The 18,734-nt window shown below is 47.8% G+C and overlaps 1 protein-coding gene across 5 annotated transcripts in view; it reads left to right on the top strand.

Annotated features, from left to right (window-relative positions):
* The window catches only part of CLSTN3 (calsyntenin 3), a 27,393-nt gene extending 16,500 nt beyond the window's left edge, over nt 1-10,893 (top strand). For all 5 annotated transcript variants that reach the window (XM_019627691.1, XM_019627689.1, XM_019627687.1 and 2 more), the window contains 6 exons: nt 1,880-2,106; nt 2,408-2,578; nt 3,492-3,637; nt 3,872-4,007; nt 9,486-9,688; nt 9,920-10,893. In XM_019627691.1, the coding sequence (XP_019483236.1) occupies nt 1,880-2,106; nt 2,408-2,578; nt 3,492-3,637; nt 3,872-4,007; nt 9,486-9,688; nt 9,920-10,060 (1,024 nt within the window). In that variant the 3' untranslated portion in view covers nt 10,061-10,893. The remainder of the gene's footprint in view (nt 1-1,879; nt 2,107-2,407; nt 2,579-3,491; nt 3,638-3,871; nt 4,008-9,485; nt 9,689-9,919) is intronic.
* Nucleotides 10,894-18,734: the final 7,841 nt, after the last annotated feature.

Below are 18,734 nucleotides of genomic sequence, written 5' to 3'. Positions count from 1 at the left end.
CCCCCCCCCATTTCTGCTGTTATGACTCCAGCCTAGGCTCTTATTACCGCTCATCTGGCCTATTGCAGTAGCCTCCTAACTTGGTGACCCATCTCTAGTAGTCTAACTTCAGTTCACCCTCCACCCTGAGGCTAAGTTAGGGGTCTTGAATAGAACTCTCTCCTCGCATGTCTCTGATGAAGGAGACATCAGTGGCTTCGTCTTGCCAACTGCACAAAAATTACATTCGAAGCATTCGACCACCTGGCTCTGCCTTTCCTGCCTTATGTTCCTCTACTTCCCTGAGTATATCTACCTCACCTTCTGCTTAGCAAAGTTGTCTCCTCCTCGAAAAACTGGCTCAATTGTTACTTGTCTTGATTGTTCTTACTGTCCTTTGCCAAATGCCCCATTCCCTTCTTAGCCAGGAAGAACCTCTGCCTCTCTGAACTCTCATGGGTTTTTGGTTTGTTCCACTCACGTGATGATGACCATGTTTTTCTTTGTTTTAAGGTTTGTGTGCCATATCGAACCTCTCAACCAGATCACTAGTGCCTTCAGGCTGGGGCCGGCCCCCTGTTCCCCTCTGCGTCCCTTTGGATTGCTCATTGAAGTTGGAATGTCTGTTGGAGCCGGTGCTCCCAGGGTCAGCTGGGATTGTTTTCCAAGAGGCTTTGATCTGGGCCCCTCTGAATGGCTGTGCAGATTGTCTTGGACCCTATTCCTTGTGGTACAGGGACTCAGCAAGCCATGGGCATTGGTCACTTCAGGGGCTCTGAGCTCATCGTATCTGTTGAGGCTACTCTTCTCTCTTTGGCTCCAACAGTCAAGCTGGGCATGCTCAGGAATACTAATAATCATCCTCTCAGCAAAATCAGTTTAGTTAGCACAAGCATATGGACCATAGGCCCTGCCTCTGGATTAGCAACTCCTTTGTGAAGACTGCTTATTCAAGGGGACACTTCTTTGTAAATGAATTTGACTCATGCAAACCTAAATTGTGGCTGTAGTTTAGTGGAAAGATCATGGACTTGGAATGAGAAGAATGGGCTTAAGCCTTGACTAGCCCGCATATTTCTTATGTGGCCAAGATGCTTGACCTAAAATCTTTGGCTTCTTATCCCTATTCTACAGCATTGAAATAAAATTAAATGAAGTAATATGGGCAAAATGCATCATAAACCAGCACGTGCTATGAGAATAATGATTGATTAACAAAGGATGAGGCTAGAGGGGATCCTGAGAGTGTGTTCCCGAATGGCTGTGCTGTTGATTGGTTTGGCCTAGCTGGGTTCTCTAGGGAGAGCTTGTCCCAGCACCAAGATCAGTGAGGCTGCATGGGAAGGTGGATGCAGGTCCATGATGGTCAGATTAGCTCACCTACCAAAGTGTGTTTCTCTGGTATTAAAGGGAGTGAATGGAAGACACACCAAAGAGGAGGACATCCTTTGATAGGCTCCACCCTCTTTTGTTGTTGAATATTTTTGGGCATGTATTTGCCAGATATTGTACTAAACACACTTAAAAAAAACCCCTGCTAGGTGAAGAACTGTGTATGTATATGCATTTTTTGTAAGCTTAGTTTGTAAAATACTGTTTGATAGATGTTGCATAATCTTGGGTAGGGCATTGATGACATACATGGTCACCCTACAGATCAGGGTTGCCTGACCTTCTGTCCCTGATCTTTCCTGCCGTAACATCCTCCCAGGAGAGTGTATCTCCCCCTTCAGCTTTGCTACTGGGGGTGGTGACGGTGCAGAGGCACTACCCCCCTTTTCTCCCCTCACTCTCCTTGACATAGGGTGCTCTATGACAGGCCCAGAGGGATGAAACAAATATAGATTATAAGGGAGAGGGAACTGGGGTCACAAGCTACCCCTCTCTCCTTCTCATATAGGTGCTTCAGTGAAGAATCCTGCGTCTCCATCCCCGAAGTGGAGGGCTACGTAGTGGTACTCCAGCCTGATGCCCCCCAGATCCTGCTGAGTGGCACTGCTCACTTTGCCCGCCCAGCTGTGGACTTTGAGGGACCTGAGGGGGTCCCTTTGTTCTCCGATCTTCAAATCACTTGCTCCATTTCTCACCAGGTGGAGGCCAAAAAGGATGAGAGTTGGCAGGGCACAGGTAAGGATGACCCCAGGGAGTGATATCATCTAGAGAAGGGGTATCTGTGCAGAACCAGACTGAGAGAGAAAACCTGGGGCTGGATGTGCGAGAGTCACTTCATCCTGCATTTGCTCGACTAGAACCACTTACCACCAGGAAGGAGAGCCAGTAGGAAGCTCACGGGTGTACGGAAATTATTGGGTAACGATGTTCTTGAAAATAATGCTGACTGCTCTGAGGGAATGACCCTGGAAGGGGAGGAAGAGTGGCCACAGGTGAGCTTCAGCTCTGACCCAGATCCCGACTCTCTCCTATCCAGTGACAGACACACGCATGTCGGATGAGATCGTGCACAACCTGGATGGCTGTGAGATTTCTCTGGTGGGGGATGACCTGGACCCTGAGCGGGAAAGCCTGCTTTTGGATATGGCATCCTTGCAGCAGCGAGGCCTGGAGCTCACCAACACATCGGCCTACCTCACCATTGCCGGTCAGTGGGGCCTGAGAACCTGTCTTCTTTTTTGTGTGCGCGCTCCTCCCCGTTATCAAGTACTGGAAAATCCAGAAGGTCCTCCTTCTAGGCCCAGGGATGTGGCCAAGTGCCATTTTGTACTTTTCCAACCTGGAAGATCCTCTGGCTTCCAGATTGCCCCTAGGAGGTGTGCTGGGGTTTAGGCTCCAAATGGTCCTTTCTCCCTGCTTCTCTCTACAGCCTGGCCCACCTGCACTCCCCCTTTGGCTCAGCCTTCTCTCACTAGCTCTCTAATGCTCTAGCTCAGGGGTCGGCAAACTGCAGCTTGCGAGCCACATGCGGCTCTTTGGATGTGGCTCACACGCTGCAGTTTGCCGACCCCTGCTCCAGCTGTTTGGTACCAGCCGTCTTCTCAATCTTCCATCTCACTAATCTCATGTATACAGCATAGCTTTAAGTAGGAGCTCACCTCTTAATGAATAGTGGCAATGATTTGGTAGCTTCCAAAGGAAGCCTGCTCTTCTCCGAAAGAACCTCCCTAGGGAGGGTGGCAGACGGTGGGCATAGCCAGTTCTCTCCTATTTCCGTTCCCTACCAGAGCCTCCCTGATGACGTCTGTATTTCCCTCTCTCTCCATTTTCCTCCTGCCTGCCACCTCCCTTCTGTGTCACAGGGTGTCCTTATTCCTTCTCTCCATCCCTACCAGAAGCCGCAGAGCTATTAGAGAAGGGCAGAGCAGGAAATGCAGCCTATCTCAGTCAGTCAGAGCTGGGTGCAGGGCGGAGAGGAGCATCTCTTCCTCTGAGAGCTTGGGTCTCACCCCTGTTGAAGGGTGGGACAAACCCATTCTGGGCTGATGAAAGTCTGGGAAAGAGTCCAGCCCTGAGCATCTTTGTTGACTCCCGCATTGAGCTGCTTCCTCGTGTCCCAGGGGTGGAGAGCATCACTGTGTACGAAGAGATCCTGAGGCAGGCTCGTTATCGGCTGCGGCATGGAGCTGCCCTCTATGCCAGGAAATTCCGGCTTTCCTGCTCAGAAATGAATGGTCGTTACTCCAGCAATGAATTCATCGTGGAGGTACCCAGAGAGACTCCATCCTTCCACAGCCACCCCCACTGGCGAGGAGCCAGGGCAGAGTAGACTGAAATCGATAGGTGGTGGGAATGGAAGCTGCAGCGGGGGGGAGTCCTGGACCTGGTGGTGGGTAGGGAAGTAGGAGCAGCTGTGGGGCAGTGGGTACGAGACGGCTCAGGAGAGGTGGAGTCGGACCTGGAGAGGAGCACGCGTGCCCACCAAGCCCTCCCTCCTCAGGTCAACGTCCTGCACAGCATGAACCGGGTTGCCCACCCCAGCCATGTGCTCAGCTCTCAGCAGTTCCTGCACCGTGGTCACCAACCACCCCCTGAGATGGCTGGACACAGCCTGGTCAGCTCCCACCGAAACTCCAGTACGTAAGGCTTCTTGGGGCCAGGTGGGGTGGGCAGTGGCCGGAGACTGGGCTGGGCAGAGGCGTCCCCCCCGCACCACTGGGAGGAGAGGATGGGGTGGAGCAGTGGGCTCTGCTTCCTGTGCTACCTGACTTAGTTGACAACTGTGTTCCAGTTTCTTTATCCTCTTGGATCATTTACTTTCTCTCGTGAAGAGCACGAGCCTTGTGTCATTGCAGAGGGCAACCCCGCCTAGAATCGTGCAGTCAGTGCGGGGTTTAGGCAAAGCCTTTGTTGTCCCTGCTTCCCTCCTACAACAAATCAAGTTAGTCCTAGATTTAGGGATCCTCAGTAGAGAAACCATCAAGTATTTATAAGCATTTACTGTGTTCTAGCACTGTCTTAAAGTACTATTAGGAATATAAAAGAATTATAGGGCAGATACAGTCCCTATCCTCAAGGAGAATGTTGGTGCTACTACATGTGTAATTATGTGCTATCTATAAAGTCATAAGACTATTTCTAAAACAAAACATGCAAATATGCAAAGTGTTACATCCAGATGGAGTGCTGCCCTTCAAAGCAATCTCGTTTCCTGGCCGTGGTTCTTCACCAGTGACACAGTTTTTTTATTCCCAAGTTAAGAGTTGCTTAATTGTTGAAAAACTAGAAATAACAAGTATAAAAAAGAGGAATCAGCCATAATTTCATCAAAGAGAGGAAACCATTGTTAATATGGTTTATTATGTACTGGTTTTTCTATGCTTCTTTATTTTCCTTTTTACAAAGTTGGGATCCAGCTATGTTATAACCGGATATTTACATCTAATGTTATTATTAAAAACTGCAAAATGATTTTGATGTTGCTGAAAATGATTTTTGGAATCCCTTTCAAAATTGCTTTTGAAGTCAGCTTATAAGAAGCATTTATTTCATTTATTTATTTTTTGGACACAGCTTGCTTTTGGCCCAGTTCAGTATTACCCAACTTCAGCACCCACTTTTGTCAGAGTTGGCGCTGGATGTCATTTTACTTTGTTAAACATTAAACCCACTCTCAAAGGTCACAGATTTGTCACTTTTGAAAAACATCAAAAGTCAAAAAAGTCAAAAGGCCTTAAGGAGTTTCAAGAATGCTTTCTTGGAGGAAGAAGTTCATGGTCACCAAACACTGTTCTGAAACTACAGCACTCACTTCCAATATGGGTAATAATAAGAATAGCGAACACATCAGTGTATGCCAGACACCATGCTCGTGGGCTTTTACACATACTAGCTCATTTAGTCATTACAAACAACACATGAAACAGGTACTGTAATTATCCCATTTGAAGGCAGGGAAATGGAGGCGCAGAGAGGTTAAGTAGCTTATCTGATATCACACAGCTGGAAAGTGGTGGCGTCAGGATTCAAATCCAAGCAGCAGGATTCTGGAACCTATGCCCTAACCATTGCCTTCAATGCCCTCTCCATTTATGTTTGATGCTTTAAAAACATTATTAGTGTTAATACTTTAGAGTTGAACCCAATTTGGGGGAGCTGCTGAGGGCTTCCCAGGGCTTCTTGGACTGAGGCTAGCTAGCTCCCTGGTGCCCCCAGGGCCTCCAGTCTGGCTTCCTCTCCTTGGAAAATGACTACTACTATGCTGTCCTTTGTGTTTCCTTTTCCCTGGGACTGGCTCCCTTCTTTCTTCTGCAGGGGCCTTTTAAAGTGTTTTACTGTGACTCTCTATAGCAGAACAGGTGGAAATAGGGATGAGGAGGGAGTAAAAGTCATAACCAAATAGCAAAGGTTCCAAGAGGCTTCACTCGATCTTAAGTGGGTTGAGACATGTGAGCGAACTAAACCTGTGTTTTGTCAAATAAACCCTTGGGGTCAGCTTCTAGCTTCTCATGATTCCATAGCTCTTTCTCCAGTTTTTTTCCCTGGGAATCATCCCACTAAGCCTCGTCTGGGTTGGATACTGGGTCCTGCTACACAGATTAGGCTCAGGGTAGATCCAGGTTTCATTGCTGCTGGGCCCAATGAGATTCTCAGTCTTTGTTCTCTCTGCTATGAGAGGGAGTCCCCCATTCTAAGTACCCAAGAGCTTCCTCTCCTCATCCTCATCCTCATCCTCCCAGCTTCCTGGAGGTGCTCTGGGGTTTGTAAGTGCTGCCCTTGCTTCACCTCTCCATCTACTGTTTTGAGCTGATTGTCCAGGCCAACCAAGCTTTTTCTGAGATCCCGGTTGAGAGTAGCATCCTGCTTTTGCTTTTTCCCTTATTTTGTCCTGAATAGTGTGCAGAGTGCAACATTTACCTGAGGGCATTGGGGATTGACATCTCCTGAGCTTACCAGGAGACCCATTTCATAAAGCCTGGTCCAACTACACGGAAGCAGTAAGAGATACCATTTCCTCCAATGAGACAGGAGATTCATTTGTCTGAAGCTCCTAAGTGCATCAGAAAAGAGAGATCAGTGTGAAGTGGGGCAGTCAGGGGATGTTTTGTGGTGCACATAGAGTTTGAACTTGGACCTTCAAAGGCAGAAGGGATTTTGGGTGGTCGTGAGAGAGAATGAGAATTTGAGATGTTTGGTGTGGAGTGATTATGGTTAAGGAGAATAAGGGTGTCTGAGAAGCGTGAGACAAAATGATGAAGGCAGTATTAATCTAGTCATCCCAAATTTTGATGCACATCAGAATCACCCAGGTAGCTGTAAAATCGCTTGGTGCCTAGGTTACACCCCATACCAGTTCAATCAGAATGTCTAGGGGTGGAAGCCAGGCATCAGTGATTTTCAACGATCCTTAGCTAACTCCAATGTGCAAAGTTTGGGAACCATTTCCCTACTTTGTTTCCTACAAGGCTTTGCAGAAGACCTATAGTGCAAAGGATAAAGGTAGAAAATGAATTAGGAAGTGAGGAGGAAAGAACAATAATGAAAGGAAAATAAGATGAAGCCAAGGAATAAAGTCAGTTTATAAAATACATGCCCTGAGCGACTGTGCAGTTGCTAGAGTAGGCAGAATCTTGACTCTGAGTTTCCTTGTAGCTAAAGCAAAAGGAAACCTGAGCAGTTATGAAAGTCATCTGATGGGAGCCAACTAGGATTTCAGGAGAAGCCCTGGGACGAAGGGCAGAAACCAGTTTCTCCCGAGGGTTTTCATAAAGGGGGCACCGTGCAGGGTTGTGGACAGGCCTTTCAGCAGTGTCCTCACTGTTGATTGAAACCAGTTTGCATGGGCCATTTGCTAAGATACCCCTTCATGTTGGCTGTGGAGGTTGTTCAAGGCCAGAAGCAACTGGTTGGATTTAATGCAGTAAGAAAGGTTGATTGTACTTCTTATGCTCTTGATTTTTGTCTGTAGCTAATTTAAAAATCCTCCCATCTCCCTGGCCTCCTGGCTCATTTTAAACTAGTTAACCATGCTTGTCTACCTACAGATAGAGTGTCTGCATTTTGTCTTTCCTGTGGTCATTTCTTATTCCTGGCAATCAACTTTTTATTTCCTTCATCAGGCTGGGGGCTCAGAGGGACAAATGCATTTGATTAAGGCACAAACCAGGAGCTTTGGCTTGTCATCATTGTGCCCTACAGCAAGTTCACCTGCTGTGGCTTCCACTCTGAGAGGGAAGTCTCCACTCCTTCTATAGCCTGGGCTTAGCTCCGAGGGCATTCTGGTGGTGGAGTCACCACCCCCTGATCTTGCCCATTGACATGGAGACCTTGGAGGGGCTATGACCTGCAGCCAGGCCCATCTCTGCCCTGAGCCAGTGCCCAGGGAGCCTGCCTTGCTCAGCAGAGTCAGCTCTAGCTATTGAGTGGCCCCAAGTGGGCTATGGGTCAGGTCAAGATGGGGACTCACTTGGCAGAGAGCCATCAGGGCGGCCTCACGGAGGTGGAAGGCTAGTGTGCCTGCCCAGGCAGGGCATTCTCCACACACTTGGTTGGCCCTGGCGTGTGTGGCAGCATGCATGCTGGCTGCCAGGGAGAAAAGGGCTGTAGCAGGGTGTGTGGGGCTCTTGTGCTGTGTGCTTGCTTCTCTGTGCTCTGCTCTGTCTCTTGACATGTGAATTTTAGAGGCTGTGGGTAAATTCAGAATTGAGAGATCTATCTATGATCTGGAACATAATGTGTGTGTGTGACGCATACATGTAATAGTCTCATAGCAACGGGACTTCCCAGTGTCTGGGCCTCACGGAGCTTCTGTAGTAAGGTGAGCTACTGTGCACACGAACGGCAGGCTGGGGTGTGTGCCATGTGGGGTGTAGTGACCCAGCTTCCTGTGAGGACCCTAGGCTTGGGGATGCGTATGTGGGATCTCTACCTCCACCTGCTGTCTCTGGGGCTGTGGGCTCTTCTGTTTTGCCTTCTCCTGCTTCTCCGAGGGCTGTTTGTGTGTGTACAGGAGGCGGGCAGGGCTGTGCTCAGGGCTGCTCGCTCTGTGGCCCTCGCAGCCCATGTCTGTGGTGTTTATGTCTTCCTTCAGGGGGTTGCCTGGTGTGCCCAGCTGGCAGGGAGCTGGGTGACGCTGCACCTGTGGCTCTTCTCTGCCTTACTGGAGGTCCTCAGATGCATCCTGTTGACCCTGCTGGGTGAGCCGGTCTCCAGGTGGCTGGTGCAGGCAGTTGTGTGGGCTAGCAGAGGCCTGGCTCGGGTGCAGGGTGTGGCGACCTTTGTCCAGCTGTGCGCCCACATGTTGTTCCTGAGCATGTTTCTGTGCATGCACATCGGCTTTGCCGCCATCAGCTCTAGGGTCCGTGTGAGAATACACATGCCCTTCAGTGTCTCACTGCCCTTCCTGGTCCATGCTCCCCTGAGCCTCAAAGTGAGGCTGTGGGGCCAGAGACATGACAGGGCCAAGGGGAAGGTGGGTATACCTCGGGGGGAGAGTTGGGAGAAGCAGAAGCCTCAGATGTCCAGGAGCCCCAAGCCCACAAGGAGAAGGGAGGTGGCACCAAGCAGGAGTGAGCTCAGTCCAGGTGGGTAAGTGAAGGGGCTGCTCTTTGCCCCTTGGACCTGTGCCCAGCCTTGCACATTCTCTCCTCCTGTACCATCAAGCCCGTGTGGCTTCCTCTTTCTTTCCCCCACTGGGCACCGGGCTCCTTGCTAAGCCAAGTGGTCCCTGGGGAAGACACAGGCAGGATGATGTGGGCAGGTTCCAAACCTTGCCCTCTGCCCACTGAGAATCGGTCTGTTCCTGGCAGCACTGGGCTGGGAGCCCTTCTCCTTCCCTGCCCTTGTCCCTCACCCCTATTGCATCTCTCCCTCCCTCGGTTTCTCTGTCCCTAGCAGCAGCCGCTCTGCTGCCCCCTTCCTTCCTGGTGTCAGGTCCCTCCTGGTGGGGCTCTATTTATCTTCCAGCATCTACAGGGTAGTCCCCCTTTCAGGACCATCAAGGTTCCCGTCTTCTCTTACTCGGAGACTCCCTCTGCCAGGGCCCCCCCGCTCGCTCTCTGTGCTGAGTTCCCTCAGGTGGGCCTGGCCACAGCCTCCTTACTCTCTGCCCACAGTGGTCCCCAGTGCAGCGACTCTCATCATTGTGGTGTGTGTGGGCTTCCTGGTGCTCATGGTCATCCTGGGCCTGGTACGAATCCACTCCCTTCACCGCCACGTCTCAGGAGCCGGTGGGCCTCCAGGGTCCTCCGGTGACCCCAAGGACCCTGACCTCTTCTGGGATGACTCAGCTCTCACCATTATCGTGAACCCAATGGAGGTGAGTGGCCCTTGGGAGTGGGAAGGTCTACAGGGTCAAGATTCCGCTGGAACACACACAGCGAAGACTTCTGAGGAGTGGCTAGGCCCTGGGCAGAAAGCTCTGGTTGAGTCACCATGAGCACTCAAGGAGAAAGGTTTGTACGGGGGAGGAGTGGGTGTGTGCCTCTAGAGGCTCTGGGGTGTGTGCAGGCTGCTGAGCCCTTCTCATCTCTTCTCCCGCCTTCTCCAGTCCTACCAGAATCGGCAGGCCTGTGTGGCGGGGGCTGCCAATGGCCAGCTGGAGGATGAGGACAGCAGTGACTCAGAGGCAGCTGACTCGCCCAGCAGCGACGAGAGACGCATCATTGAGACGCCCCCACATCGCTACTAAGGCCCCCACCCCTCCCCAAACAGAGAATTCTGCCCTGGTGAGACAGAGACCTCTGGAAAACAGAGAAGGACAGTCTAAGAGAAGAGAGACCAAGAGGGAAAGAGTTTGAGCCATCCTTTAATCTCAAAATCCCAGTGAGCCCCACTGGAATCTGCCCGTCCCCCAGCCCACTTCCCTCTCATGCCCCTGGGCCCTTCTTCCCCTGGTGTGGAAGACTTTGGCTGCCTTTCCTGACCCCCACAGCAGCCTTCCCCTTAGCTCACCCATGTCTCTGTCTCTCCCCACATCAGCCATGCGCAGCATTGGGGGTAGGGTGTTAACAGCAATGAGCGGGGCCAGGGTTGGGATGGAAGGGACCCTCTACCCTGCCCTTCCCCACTCTCCTGTCCACGAGGCCTTCCTCCCCGCAGCACCCTCTGAGGGACCTTCCTGCTTCTCTTATAATCCCTCACCTCTCTGTCCATTTCACTCTGGGGACCCCTGCTCCTTCGCCGTGCCCACTTTCCTTCCTTTGTTGTCCTCTTTCCCTACCTGTCCTTGCCTGAGGTCCTACAGCCCCTGCCCCTTCCTATACGACCTGGTTGTGGCTAGGTTGTAGGGGTGGGAGTGGGAGCCCCAGTGTATTATATATAATGTATATTTTTTCATGTTGTCGTGAGTGCAGCCCCTGTGTTCCGTGTGCAGCTCACAGCCTTGTGTGTGTGTGTGTGTGTGTGTGTGTGTGTGTGTGTGTGTGGCATTGTCATGTCCTGGGGTGGGCGTAAGGGGATGGATATGGTGAGGGAGGGGATACACCCAAGGGTTTTCAAATAAAACAACCAGAAAAAAGCTCTGTGAGCTGCCTCTTGCTTGCCTAACCCCATGTGGGCACTGTGTGGGTGTTGGGGCCTCCCGTCTCAGGGCCCATTTGGGTCTCTGAGCAGGGCTGAGGTGAGGGCGTCAGGGCTGGTTGTCTTGGATGCTAAGCTACAGGCAGGTAAGTCAGGGGCAGATGGCTCCCACTGCTTTTTTCCAAGACTCCCTGGAAAAGTATCAACGATTCAGGGGATGCTGAAGATTTGCCTGGGCTTTGTGGGGTCACCGTCAGTCCCCCCCATCTCTTGGAATCTCCCTCCTGGAGCATCTGGGGAGAGGGCTGGCTACCCTGCTATTTGTAACAAGAGAGAATGGGCTCTGAGACATGTTCCCTAGGTGGCAAGGGGCTATTTCCGAAGAGGGATCTGTAGTGGAAGCATCCTCCCTGTGTCATCCCTGCCCCAGGAAATACAGGGATCAAAGTCTTAATTCCTTTATGTAGGATGAGGGGGTTTGAGTATCAGTAACGTTTTTTTTGGTTCTTGTTAACACAGGTGGGGTGGAGGTGGCGTTCACTGGCCTACCCGTGCCCCACCCAGTGCCCAGTCTTATTTCTGCTGGGTGCCCCATCCTTCCCCATGGCCTAATGGCGAGCTGTGTATGGATGCCTCCGCATATATTTCCTGACCCCTATTTACAACTTCCTATCGGTATGTCACTCAGGCATGCTGTGCCTCAAACTCAACCTTTGCCCGAATTCTACTCTATTCTCACTCACCTTTCCCTATCACCTTTTGCCCAGTTCCCTAAGCCAGAAACCTGGAGCCAAGTCTACATTCCTCCCTCTCTCTGAACTTCATGTCCACGTGGTGATGAAATCGTATAATTTGTACCCCTCAAAATTTATCAGATATATTTGTTTCTTTCTCTTCCCCCTACTGCTGCTGTAGTCTTGATTCACATATAAGCCTGGTCTGTTGCCAGGGCCTCCTACCTGTTCTGCTTGCCTCTGGTGTCTTGCTCCACTCCAGCTCAACTCTGGGGCTGAGTAACTTGTCTAAAGTGCAACTGGTTATGCCACTTTCCTCTTAGAACTTTCTCTACCTCCCAGTCACTGCCAGGGTCAAGTCCTGTTGCATTGAGAAGCCCCTTAACCCAGGTGGGTCATGCCTTACCTCCCTCCCTGGTCCCTCTCTGCCACCACCCCTGCACACCTGGACACCAGTCACACAAACCACTAATACTCCCCCACACTTAGCCCGCTCTTTCCTGCCTCTGTGTCTTTGCATGTGCTGTTCCTTCTGCCTGGTATATCCTTCCCCCTTTGTGTGCTTATGTTCTACTTATCCATTCTACTCCGTTTGCAATCTTCTACTTATCACTGAAGACCCAGTTTGAATGTTGCCTCTTTCAGGAAGTCTTCTGTGCTGTGGCACCTCTTGTTCAAGCCTCTACCACACTTCCTACTAGACTGTGGTGCATGCTGTCTCTACCACCAGATTTGCTGTATCTTCAGCAACTTGCAGAGGACCTGGCAAATGGTAGGGGTTCTGTAAACAATGAATGAGGTGATGTGTGTGGCTCTCACTTATTTGTAGGAGGGGAGAGGGAAGCTGCTCTGGTGGCCTTTGGGCCTGGGGGGTTAGTGGCGGGGCCACCTGGATTAGTGGTGGGGCCACCTGGGTTAGTGGTGGGGCCAGGCTGACATTTCCATGTCTGTGGCAATACTATGTGGGAGCCAGCTCTACCTGTTCAACCTGAGTCCCTGAGAGGCTCAGGATGACTCAATAGGTAGAGCCTTCAGACATTGGAAAGCCTTAGCTCTCGGAAGGGTATGAGAGTTATATTAGTTTGTGCCCTTGCAATTTCAGTGAGTTGACCTCCTTCCCCTGTCCCTTGCCATCCCTTCTCATCCTGACCCACCCCAGCCTCAGAGACCACAGTTTCCCATGCAGAGGCGCTGAACCTAAGTGCATCCCATCGTTTCCGTGTTTGCTCTTGGAGCCTTTGCACCGTGGCTGAGACTCAGGCATTGGGTCTTTATTCACCTCCAGTTCAAGCCCAAGCTCTAGGGAGCAGGTAGGGAGAGGGTGAGCTTGCCCTGAACTCTGTCTGTCCCCGCACCATGTACACACATCTGCAGCATAGAATGGCAAATGGCAGCAGAGTCTTTCTTAGCATTTGCCCAACCTCAGCTGGACTTGCGGCCTTCCTGGATCATCTGTCTCTGGGAGCAAACATCTTCTGAAATGCACTATTCTGCATTAGTTCCCTGGAGGCTCTCCAGAATCAGAGCCACTGACCACCGGTTATGTCTTATAGGTGTGACCTTTCCTGTCCCTTGTCTTCACCCTCAGTGTCTGAAAAGCCAGATCACAGTGTATGCTTATTGCTCTTTCTCTATATGACAACTGGACAGGTGGATGAATCACGGGTGGGAGGAGGTGGTATAAGGAGGAGCCTGGAGGCCTGGAGAAGACCTTGAGCTCCTTGTGCCACTATGTACCCCGTACTACTGCTCTTGCTTGCTGGCCCACTCTCCCTCTCCCTCTCCCTCTCCCCTTCTCTCTCTCTCTCTCTCTCTCTCTCTCTCACACACACACACACACACACACACACACACACTGGAAACAGGAATCAGGAGTGTGGCAAGATGCCAACTCTGATCATGCAGAGAAAGGACAGCAGGCACTGTCCAAATGGGTTTTTATTTTGTTGCTTAAGATCTTCTGGAAGGATGTTCCCTAACCTCCCTCACAGAAGCTGGCAAAGCCTAAGGGTGCCAGGCCTTGTGTAGGGTTTCCAATTTACCTATTCCCATTTAATTTGAAACAGCAAACACATCTCCTTTGGCCTAAGTCCATTCTTTCCTACTGCACTGGAGGGCTGTTTTCCTCTGAAGTCCACTCTCTGCAGTGAAAATTAATTAGCTTCCTGAAAAATACAAAATCAAGAGCTATACCCTGGGGAAAAGCCATGCTGTAGAGGCAGATATGGTAAACCACTAGTTAAAGAGCAAAGTGTGTCCTTCCTATTACCAGATCAGACACCTGAAAACTCACCTTTGTACCTTCTGGGTGGTGGACACACACACACTGACAGTGTGTAAATGCAGGAGGGCTCTGCCCACTTCAGGAGTCACCATCCCATCTTGTAACCTTTGGGTCGATGCACCAATCAGCAACAATTTGGAAACCTCCGTTTTTCCACCCACCAACCCCCACCCTGGGGGCTTTGTTGGGTGGGTCAAGAATGGCACTTTTGCTCACAGTTTTCTAGGAGCTACAGAAGATCTTATAGTCCCTTCAGATTTCAATCTCCATGTTGGGTCCCCAAAGTGTGGCCCTTAAATCCCCCAATTCTTATCACACTTTGGGGCTCCTCTGGACTGTGTGTTGATCCGTTGAATCCCTCACACCCTGGGATATTTCAGAGGGGTGTCTGAGTATGAGTTTGTGTGCACTGAGGGTATGTTTTTCCAGATTCCACCTCCTGAGAACACTTTCCTCACCCAGCATCCTTTGGACAAGTCCCTGGTGGGCGGGTGAGCGGGTGCCTCTGACAGACAGAGAGGAGGAGCTGGCAGGCTTATTTTCACAGCGCTGGTGTCGCTGCATCTCCTGTGGCACCATGCTGTCGCTCCCTTAAAATACCCATGTCCTACAGGAAAAAGACAGATGAGGGTTTAAATTTAGCAACAGTGGGGAGGAGGGAAGGGGGCATTAGAGACTCTAGGATGTGGTAGAGCTGGCTTTGTCAGAAGAGTAGAACCCCAAGATGCCTGGGTGAGGGTTCTAACCCACAAGGATAAGGAAATGTCTGTCCCAAATATCCAATCTCAAAGGCCTGACTCAAAATTTTCAGGTTCTCACCCCAGCTTTGCAACCCTCTCTCATCTTCCCAACAGATGTGGTTTTTTCCCCTTAAACATGTACAGTTGGGATTATACTGCCGTCTCCCCATGGGCTGCAGCACCGCTGGCTCTGTGGGGGTGGGGGGAGGGTGGTAATGGGCAAAAGCAACATTTGAGAAGACCTCCGATTTTAAGTTAGGCCTCTGAAGTGAGAACAGTCTTCTTTCATTCCATGGTGCTATAGACAAGGAAAAGTGCAAAAGACATGAAGCAGTGACAAGAGGATAATACGTCTTCCAGATGACAACTGGGCGAAGCCCCAGGGTACCAGGTGGATTTAAGCTGCTCATGCTACCTTGTCCCCTGAAAGTTTATCAGTCCCCCTACAGACCTCTGGGCCAAGGACCCTCTACCTCAGGCCCCTATTCTTGACATGCCATCTTGTTGCTTTGAGGAAATCCTATAGCACAGAAGGCCCCTCTTGCCAGGTGAGGCGGTAGGGAGCAGGGTTGAGGAGGGATTTATTGTCAGCTCAGCCTCTGTTCAAATTCCAGCAACTGAGTGTTCAGTGTTGGTCTTTTAACCACCAAGCTTTTGTTTATCACCTAAAGAGGGGAATTGCTTACTCAAAGTGTTGTGAAGTTTAAGTAAGATAACTTTTTCTGAAGTAACTCAGTATCAGCATATTGCATGTTAGTTGTCATTATCATTAATTGTCAGGAGATGGACAAAACCATCCCTAGCCCCAGTGACAATAGGGTCTTTAAAAAGCATGATGTTCTGGGGATGGCAGGATCCCTAGTGTCTTCCATCCAACGCCCAGACAGCACAGGGTTGTGGTTCTGAACACAAACTTTGGAATCAGACACACCTGGGTTTTTGTTTTTTTTCACCTTGGCAGCTTACAGCAGCTTACTGTGTCTAATGCCTATAGGACAGTGACTATTTTTATGATTGCCAGGCCATTTAAAACAGACACAGGGCTATTTTTTTAATAGATAGGGTGCTTTAGCAACAGGAACTGCTAGGGTCTTAGCAAACAAGGGCTCACAGGCTTTTGGGTGCCAACTTCTGTGGCTGACCTGGAGCTAGATGGTTTCCACCCAATCAGTGCTTTCCAAAGAGCTCTTCCTTTTTGATCTCAAATAAATGCTTGTTGCTTCTCACTTTGGGCTTTTATTTTTAAGTTAACAAGTGGATGGGATAACTTTTTGTACTTCTGTGTTTTTTCAGCCAGGTTTTCAGGGCTAAGTTGCATTTCTGAGCATGTGTGCGCCAGCTTTGTGTAGGTAGTGCCTGGTCAGCGTCTTACTGTCCTTGTGGACTGTACAGGAATGAAGTGTGGAGCAGTCAATATCATTGGGCTTGCCCTCAAGCTCCCAAGAGTTACCTCTAACCATCTCAAGGTGGCTCAAGAATTGTAACCTTTATCATCTTTTGGTTAATTATGCAATTCTTGGCCATAGAATTTTGAATTTGGGAGACTCAGACTGTGACTTTAGCTACCAAGGAGGGTATATATTTTTTCCAATGAAGAGATCAAAAGGAGTGGGGATCACTAATTATATAGGGAAAATACCATTTTCTGAAGATAAAGAAAAATTGAACTTACTGCAAACCCAAAGCCTCAAAAAGGCAATTGAAAAGGCCCATGTCTGGAAGATTCTGACTCTAAGAATCATGTTTGCTCAGAGTCAAGGAAGAACTGCTCAACAACAGCAGCAGCAACAAAACAACAACAAAACAACAGAATTTGGCCTTACTCGTGGAACAGGGGAGGTGGAAATTCAAAGAAAAAAAATAAAAGGCACTGCTCAAGCTTATAAACATTATTAAAACACTTAAGATAAATCAAACATCTAAACATGGTAAATCAGGTAATTAGATTTACAAGAGTTGCTTATGTTATAAGAAAGATTTTGCCTATGAGTGTTTTAAGTTTACCTTGTCAGGCAATTGAAGTGCATGAGAAAAAAAAAATCAAATATATGAAGCATACGACTATGATCTAAAACAGTTATGGAAATTTTATTAAGTGTAGGTGAGACTAATGTTAATAAAATTTATATCTGTTCAATTTGAGTTAAACATCCAACAAAACAAATGAAAGTAATTTAAAATTTTTTTTATAAATAAATTACAGGATTTATACATTGAATTTAAAGGCTTAAACAAAACCAGATTTTATATTTATAATTTTAATAAATTAAGTATTAATTTAAAACCCAGGTAACTGGAAATAGTCTTGTTTATGCACATTAGACATTAAAAATATTCACAATAATGGGGTGTTTGTGGAACTTGTAAGAGTTGTTGGATCAGAAAGAGTGATGGGATCTAAAAAATCTGAGAAAGGGAACACATGGCCTAGAGAAGACGAAATACCATAAGGGAGCTCTGGTCCAGGATACAACTGAGAGGTGACCCCTCAAAGCTGCAGTAGATTCCTTGATAGAACAAATCAAAGGGATTATATTGGGTCGCCGGAAAAGTCATGACGTAGTTTGTCTGTTTTTCAAAGTCATTTATTTATATAAAGAACAAAGATCAATCAATCATATACTGCCTGTTTTGTTCGATAACCTTTTGCCATCTTTCAGTGAGTTTCATAATTTCTCGTTCATAGAAGGACCTGTCATTATTTGCAAAAAACTGAAAAGTTCAGGTCGTTTCGTCTAACTTTTTCACACAGCTTTTTCAGCACTTCCAAATAGTAAACTTGGTTAACTGTTTGCCCAGTTGGTACAAATTCATAATGAATAATCCCTCTGATATCGAAAAAGGTTAGCAACATCATTGCAACAAGTTCTCAAACTTAATTGTCAGTCCTTGTATACTATTTTTCATGTGATTCCTCATGGTCTGGTAACCTATGAGCTAAAAAGACACGTTATCTGAACATTGCTGCCTCCCCACAAGGTTTGCTATGGCTGCATTAGAGTTCAACTCTTCCCCCCCCACCCCGCCAAAGTTGGGAACATTATAAGCAATGCTACTGTGGATACTTTTGCACCTTCGCACCAGCAGATGCACAGGTACAAGCGTTTCCCCAGGTAAGAGTGGATTTAGGTTTGGTCATGTACAACTTTACTACATGACAAACTGATTTCTATTCAATAAATCAATACATCAATTTATCTACCCTTGCATCAAATACCATATTGTTTATAAGTTTTGATATTTGGTAAAGCAAATGCTCTCATCTGTTCTTCATGACTATCTTAATTATTACTGACTCCTTGCTCTATCAAGTGAATTTTATAATGAGTCTGTTTAATAAATTAAAAATTCTTATTGAGGATTTAGAATCAATTTGGGGAATTTCCTATCTAAGGATACTCTCTATTTAGATTTCTTTTAATGCCTTCTAATACTTTTATGTTTCTTCATAAAACTCTAGCAAATCTGTTGGAATTAATGCTGGCATTTTATATTTTTGTTGCTATTGTAATTGTTACCTTTTAAAAAATTATAGCTTGATTTTTGCTAAAAAATAAAAATAAAATTAATTTTTACTTATTTATTTCCCAAACCTTATTAAACTCTATTATTAATTCTACTAATCTATCTGTATATTATTTGGGAAGGTGGAAAGGGGAGAAGTATGTAGACAACAACTCCCCTACAAATAACAGGTTTCTTTTTTTTTAATTCTTATAAAGTTGATTTCTTGAATTTTGCTTTTCTCTGCCCAATCCTCCTTTCTTTGCTCTACCACAGATGTTGATCCCAAAGGCACTTCCCTATAAACATTGTGCATGCAAATTTCCATAGTAGCGTCTACTTTCCAGAAAACTCATCCTGTGACAAAAGAGTGATGTAAAGTAGTCTCATAATAAAGAAACCCTAAAAAACTTCCTTTGTTTTTATGATTATTTCTGGTTATTTTTTTATTTTACCCCTTCGCTCCCTTGACTAGTTTTGCTAGTGGTTTATTTATTTTAATTTTTCAAAGAATAACATTTTTGATGTAATTATTCACTTTGTTATTTATTAATTTTTAAAACATTAAAACACCTTATTTTT

The sequence above is a fragment of the Hipposideros armiger genome, unplaced genomic scaffold (assembly GCF_001890085.2).
Source record: "Hipposideros armiger isolate ML-2016 unplaced genomic scaffold, ASM189008v1 scaffold_739, whole genome shotgun sequence".
Lineage (NCBI taxonomy): Eukaryota > Metazoa > Chordata > Mammalia > Chiroptera > Hipposideridae > Hipposideros > Hipposideros armiger.
Note: the sequence above shows the minus strand (reverse complement) of the source record. Positions and strands in the feature narration are given on the sequence as shown.